The sequence below is a fragment of the Trachymyrmex septentrionalis genome, unplaced genomic scaffold (genome assembly GCF_001594115.1).
Source record: "Trachymyrmex septentrionalis isolate Tsep2-gDNA-1 unplaced genomic scaffold, Tsep1.0 scaffold60, whole genome shotgun sequence".
In the NCBI taxonomy this organism is placed as follows: domain Eukaryota; kingdom Metazoa; phylum Arthropoda; class Insecta; order Hymenoptera; family Formicidae; genus Trachymyrmex; species Trachymyrmex septentrionalis.
Genome location: NW_017305779.1, coordinates 5255309 through 5262606, shown reverse-complemented (window position 1 = coordinate 5262606; position 7298 = coordinate 5255309). Strand labels below are relative to the sequence as shown.

The window sequence follows — 7298 nt, the reverse complement described above, 5'->3', positions numbered from 1 at the left end:
TCTCTTATTTTTTACAAAATGTTTTTTAAAAAATTGTTCAAATACATTGTTAAACATCAAATGAGCAATGACAACCTAATTCTTTTAACTTCCATGTGTGTCAAAATATAAGTCAATCCATTTTTATAATTACAATAGTTTCAAAATAAACAACAAATATATTAACGTATGTACTTAATAAATAATAAACTAAATTTGAGTCAAATATTTGTTTTAATTAAATTAACGATACTGAGTGAGTAGGAGCAGTGAAGACCTAGAGAAATGATTAAAAATTGCTCAAATTGAATATAACATCACATTATGAATTTAATACTGCAAGTATTATGACATACTAAATGACATTTATTATAAGATGACTTCTAATACAAACTTATCACTCATCAAAAATTGGCAATAAGCAAAAGCAAATTCTCGAGTTTTTAGTTTTCAAATTTTCAAGCGCATCATAAGTCCGATAAACTATTTGAAGCGGATTAAACACATCGATTAAACTGGTATTTGCTAATTTGTTGTTACGTATTTTGCAATTGATTTGTACCTATTCATTCTCTAATTCGTATTATAGCCATTGATCGCTACTGAATCCGCTATACAGAAAGCACAAGCTGCGCGAGTTCGTGTGGGTTTAATCATAACATTTAACAGTCTAGTCTAGCGACTGTCAACTTTAGTATGAAATCAATGGTTTGTGTAAATTATTATTGCGTTACCATTGCTGAAAGGTTTACAAAGTTAATAACAGCAGTTCGCTCAATAATGTAAACTAGCTTTCCAAATCAAAATTTCACGTTTTGTCACTTGCATAAAAATCATCTTCATAATGTATGAGCAATGCTTGTATCAATTAATTCTTCATTATCAAAATCTGAATACTTCTCTCACCATTATTGATTACGTAATTCTCGTATGGATATACAGTACAGTAAACAACCAATTAAATAATACAGGTAGATTCTATTTCATTTGGAGAGTTATACAACTGAGAAAATATTTGTTTATTTGCGCTGTCTTTGTAAATAAATCGATCTTTATATGGCGCCGTTAAAGAAGAAGCAACGCGCCAACAAGCTTTCTTTTTTAAAGAGTTGCAAATATTCTCGAGAAAAACTTCACTCGCCGACGATTTCTAATACAGCTTTATTAACAATTGGTTTTAATCTATCGACTTTAAATAATGTGTTAAATAAAACATATTAAATAAAGTAAAAAATAGAATAATAAAATAATAGCTACAAACATGTGTAACTCGTAGATATTATTTAAGAGTAGTAAATCAGACGGTAAAAAATATAAGGAATTTTAATACAAGAGTTCTACGTAGTTAGGGAGGGCTGGCACTTATTAACTCTCTCGCCGAGCAATTCGCGAAAATTTACAAGAACGTACATCATGGAGAATATACGCCGAGCGCAAGAATATCTACTGCGCAAGAATGAACTGTCTTTTTTTTCGTCTGTCTTTTACACTCTTGAAACTCTGTAAAAATCTATAACAAACATCAACCTCGTTACGTGGTTTATGAAACAGCGAATATCGTTACTAAAACATTCATTAATCTAATAGTAAAAAGTGTTTTTAACAAAGAATTCCTAATTTTACGAAATCATGTACGGCGGGTATCCATAAATAAATTCATCCTATACTTTCAGTGAGCGCGACAATTATGATTCGCGTGACACAATGTCGATACGAATCAGGGATTACCACGGACCGTGTCTTATGTACGGCAAGCGTGTTACATACGCGTTACATAGCGCCTCATGAATTTTTCATTGCGAACACGTAGCCGTCCACAGGCTCGTGAAACGTCGAAAGTCATTGCTCTTGTCGGGAGATCAATAAGAGAGTGAAAAATCGTGCGTCTCGAAAAGATTAATGTCTTATATAATCCCGCATCAGCGTTGATTTATTCCGCATAATACGACGTGCAGGGCACTCGTTACGGCGGTACAGTGGCCCAAGATCGAACGTGACTCACCTGAAGCCTACTTTCAAAAGGTAAAATTCATACCAATGCGAATTTAATCAAATCTCCTTCTATACATTTGCAAAAGGAACCGGTAAATCTTCCTACAAGAATCTTTCTCGATACTTATTTTTTCGATCCCGTTAAAATCTTCAAACCGCAAAGGTCTGTCAACTCTGTCACACAGAAAGCCTAATGAACGTATCTCTTTCTTCACTCTTAACATCCTATCCTTTGATATGGAAAAAAGAGCTTTAATGGATGTCTGACTGCGGATGGATAAATGGATTTATCAGTGAAACTGAGATAGGAAAAAAATAGATTAAAGGAACGCTGGGGATTGAAACGTCGATATTTCATCGAATTCGTTATACAAGCTTTGGATGTCATCCTGTATCTCTCGACATAGTGCTTTATACACTCGGTACGCAGGACAATATATAGAAGAAAATACATAGCGTGATAACACGCAATAGACAAAAGAAATAAAAATAATATTTCGATAAATTACGCAGACTTTGAGAGCATTTTGAATAAATTTTCAAATGAATAGTCTATACAAAAAAAAGCCTAAATTGAGCCTTTTTTTTTTGCTACATAAATCGAATCAAAACTGTTCTCTGGTGAATCGGTTTACTGAGAAATTTTGTTACAATTTTTAAAAATAAATCATAGTGATGTAAAAGAATTAAGATTTTAATTTTGTTATCTGTCGAAAATATTATCACGTTACATCTTGTTAAATATCTACTGTGGAATAACGAAAGCGGATGTTATGTTAACGAACGGACAAAGCAAATAGACGCTTTTTGGCTGGAGTACAGAGAAAAGTCGAAAGAGCCAGGTCGATATTTTCGCCAGACTCGTTTCGCCGAGCAAATGGTGTGTGCGCCACTTTAAATTTTAATCGCTCCGAGCGGCAGGCGTTTCCGCGCACATTCGCGATTGTAAAGGCGACATAATGAGTGCGCGCGAGCGTGCGGACTCCAAGCGACGTCGATTAACTGAGGATTACTTTAATTAACTTTACGCTCGCAACGTAACGATGCGAAGCACAACCAGTAGAGCTGTGCTCAAATCCGAACAAAGCTCGAATGATTCTTCACCAGGACGAATCGTACCGCGTTAATTCGTTAAGATCGAAAATTTTCGTCTCGCGCAACCAATGTAACAACCAGTTGTTAAGATAACAGGAATTGTTAAGATAATGACGATTTACGTGATTACAAGAGACACAAACTGAACCAATTTGTCGCGAAATGCATTAAATCGGTAAGAGAGGTACCATTATTTTATTTCAGTGGAATAAATTTGTTTAGTACAAATTTCTGTCTTTCTCTCTCGCTTTCAAGACTTATAAGCGATTTTATGCGTGATTACTCATTACTTACAGATGAAAGAAATAAATCGAAAAATTACCAAAAGTAACAGTACAAAATTTAAAAAAAATTAGTAGATATTTTCATTTTTATATTTTCATATTTATATGATTTAGAAATAATTCAGTTCCACATCATGGGTTTATCCTCCAGTAGACCATTAAAATCCAAAATAGAGCAAGAGAACAGTCAAAAATTACTAATTTTGATAGGCTTTAAATAGATTGTAGAGTAATGTAGAGCATCAAAAATATTATATTACCTCCACTTTTTTTAATCTGTTTATTTCAATTCTTAGACAACGAAACAGTCCTTGAGAATAAGGTTAAATTAATTTGACATTTTCGAAAAATATGAATCGTTATTAAGAATATATAAAATACCATAAAATACCATATACTTTTGTACAAAATATTTTTTCATATATCTTAACAGTTTCGAAGATATTAAAAAATGAAAAAAATGCATTATTTTCGAGATGTTGCTTCAAATCCTAAATTTTGAAATAAACAGATAAAAAAAATCGGAGTGTAGATATTTTTTGATGCTTTACATATGCAAAACCCAGCAAAAGATCCAACACACGACGATTTTCTTGTAGGTTGTATTCAGTCTATTATAATGTATCTTGGCAAACACAAGAGTTAAAAAGCTAGTCATAATTGTTCAGAATTCTTACGGAACTATCATTATCAAGATACCTTTATCTCATCAACAATGATGACGTCCAAAATCGGCGAAAAATTCTATGAAGTTGCAAAGTGAAAAGTTATTTTCAGTTGTTAGGAACATAACATTCATAAATTGATTATGCATTCACGATAATGGTGCAAGTGGTATAAAGCGACATTTCGAAATATAAGCATGAAATGTAACATGATAATAATAATCTTGTTGATAATGGCGCATGAGATAATTAATAATAAAATATTAAATAACTATTGTATATTATACTATATAATACATTAAGTAACTTAGGAATTATTACAAACATATAAATACTGATATACAGTATTTGTATCCAAACAGTCTATTTAATCATTTAAATTATATAACTTCACATAAATTTCAATTTGGACTAACAATATTCTATTAAAACGTTTGGATAATTCAATATACTTCGTTTACGAATATAAATGTCTGTTACATTGAAATTATTCTTGTATTTATCAATTGAAACCAAATATAGAAATTAATCGTGAAATAAGCGCGTGACGTCCGCTGGTAATTAATAATATATCAAGCTCGATCAGTCTCTTATGATTAATTAATAAGTTAACACATGTGTTGAACGACAGTGGATCTTAGTATTTAGAGAAAATGAAGTAAATGATTTTTATTGTATGATTAAAATTTATGCCACTAGTCTTCCGTGATAAAAAGTAACCTGGTTAACTAAATATTTAAACTGTTTGAATAAGTGATAATCGATGTCACGGTAGCAAACATATATACTGTTGGGACAAAGTCTCGAAGTAAATTTGCTTTTAAGATGTTAAATATGAAGTAGTATACAACGTCATATACAACAGGAAGTAATGAAATCCAATTTCTTAATAACGGATATGATAACGATTTGTTAACGAATTATGTGTTTTAGTTAAAAATGTACGTTATTCTCTTTATGATTGCAGCAGCAATCAAAGATTAGTTTACTAATGTGTAACGTCTGAATAAATTGAATGACTCATTAGAGACTTCTGCAAAGCCACAGCTTTGAAACGTCAGATTATCCCATATCGCACGTATTCCAAGAGAACCAAAACTATCCGCTTCGAAACGCAATCAGCTTAACTCTGAAACGCAATAAATCCCTTTGACGCATCGTGTGCTTGTTGTTCCCGTTATTGAATCGCCGAAAGCGCACGATTAAGACTCTAGCCGATAAATTCCCTTTTTTCAGTAGAAGCAAAAAGATTGACGTAAAAAGCGTATCTTTTGGGCTACACTTTGCCTATCCAATAAAAAAAGCGAAGATAAAATTCCCATTACCTATGTTTCTGTCTTTCTCAATATAACGTTAATGGATTCTGACGATGGTGGATAGGACGTGAATAAATCGAGTTGTTCGTATAGAACGATTGAGTGGTTCAACTCGATGCTTGACATTTTCATACCAGCGACAATTAACAAGTATATCATCGCGGTTTGTTTGAGACTCGCATATATCGCAGATGCGCGACGTGAGATAAATCGCGACAAATCTTCGTGTGTAAAAATATCAGCTCACTACTAAGACAATGGAGAACATGTTGAAGATAAGAAAACAAAGGTAGGACGTATCTCCATTCCGGGCATGGAACATTAATCACTAGTGAGAACGACAGCCTGTTGCTCGTTACTATTCAGTAAAAGAAGACTTACAGACCTTCAATCATCATTTCGAGGCGTAATGGTACTTAATTTGTACCAGTTTATCATTAATGACAGTCGGATTAAGGCCAATTAAAGCGAAGGCGAGTGGTGAGTGGTCTGTACCGCCTGTAGTTGATTAGGCTCTGAAGTTGATTATGAAGTAACAGATATATATATTGGATCTAGATTGATCAGATCGCATTGATAAGACGCAGTTGACTCGGTTCAACGCGGTTTCGATTTCAGAAGTTACCAGTATTCAGCTTGTCGCGGATGATGAAAGAACTGACTGATAATTAGTCGCTTAATTGCAACCTTCATGTGTCGATAAGTAAATATAAGAATAGAACAGTGGAAAAAAACGTAAAATAACAACAATTAAATACATTCTTTCGAACTGTCAGTTGAAGTGAATCGCGATGAGTGTATAAGTGGTAGATAATAATTTTCGATCAATAATATTTCCTTGAAATAAATTTTAAAATTATGTGCATATAAATATATATATAATAAATACAATCTTCTTGTGGAACAAGTAAAGTAATATTGCCGTGTATTTCTACTTGTGAATAAATTCGTTTCGACCATGATTTGAAGAGTGAAAAATAAAAAAGAGAAAAGAGAGAGACAGAAAAAAAATTATAAATAATTACAATAATTGAAATATGTTAGAATCACAATTGTCACATTATGACAAAAGCTTCACTAAATCTCAAGGGCTCTTCTGCTGGAGATCTTATTGTTTTAATATTTAAAAAATAATCCTAATATTTAAAATAATTAAACATTATTAAAAAGTCGTAGCTTAAAAAACAACTACAAACATTTGAAAAATTCAGTGAATACTAAAAAAGAGTGATCACTTTCTATCAGATATGTTCCAAACTATGTTGCCACCTTTCCCTTTTTAATCAACAATTCCAGTTTTCTAAACAAATCTCCGACTTTCTGGTAGAAAAATCTCCGGCTAATTACTTTAAATTTTGATAAATTTTTAAATACGCGCGCTTTTTTTAAGTCGATTTTCCTTCAATCAGAAGAGCAAAAATTAGATAATCGTCTTTATTTCGCAAGCAAAAAGAACACAAAAAGATAATAACAATTTCGACAATACTGCTCCATCTTCAGCAAGATAGTGGAATCTTCAGCAAAAGAGCCATCGATATTTAGTGAAACACTTGTCGAAAAATGTAATGGTAACTGTATGGTTTCAACATATCGTATTGTTTTCAATTGAAAGTATCGATGTTCGAGTGACCTGAAATTAAAAGTATTCAATAAAGAGGAATCTACTTGTTGTGGATTCGTCGTTGAAGGCTGAAGCTTCGGAATCTCACCAGAAGAAATAGGGCAGCCGTTTCATTCTCGTCTCACATGGCTGCAACCACGAGTGTAAGTGACACAGTTCCGTTCGCGCGTCGTAGCTGCAATGCGCCGCTGTTCCGATTTTGTTATCGCGTAAAGAACAAAACCAACATGTTTCATGAAATGTACAATATTCCAAAATTTAATTTATGTATATTATTAGTTGTACTTGTATTCGCAGTCAGACTTATATTAAATAAACAAATTTTTTATTCTTAACATTCTTTGGT

At 32.6% G+C, this 7298-nt stretch overlaps 1 protein-coding gene across 1 annotated transcript in view; it reads left to right on the top strand.

The window, feature by feature from the left end:
- Nucleotides 1–6830: 6830 nt before the first annotated feature.
- Nucleotides 6831–7298, top strand: part of LOC108752642 (facilitated trehalose transporter Tret1-like) — a 6900-nt gene continuing 6432 nt past the window's right edge. Inside the window, exon 1 of the mRNA XM_018493627.1 lies at nucleotides 6831–7095. Coding sequence (XP_018349129.1) covers nucleotides 7078–7095 — 18 coding nt within the window. The 5' untranslated portion in view covers nucleotides 6831–7077. The remainder of the gene's footprint in view (nucleotides 7096–7298) is intronic.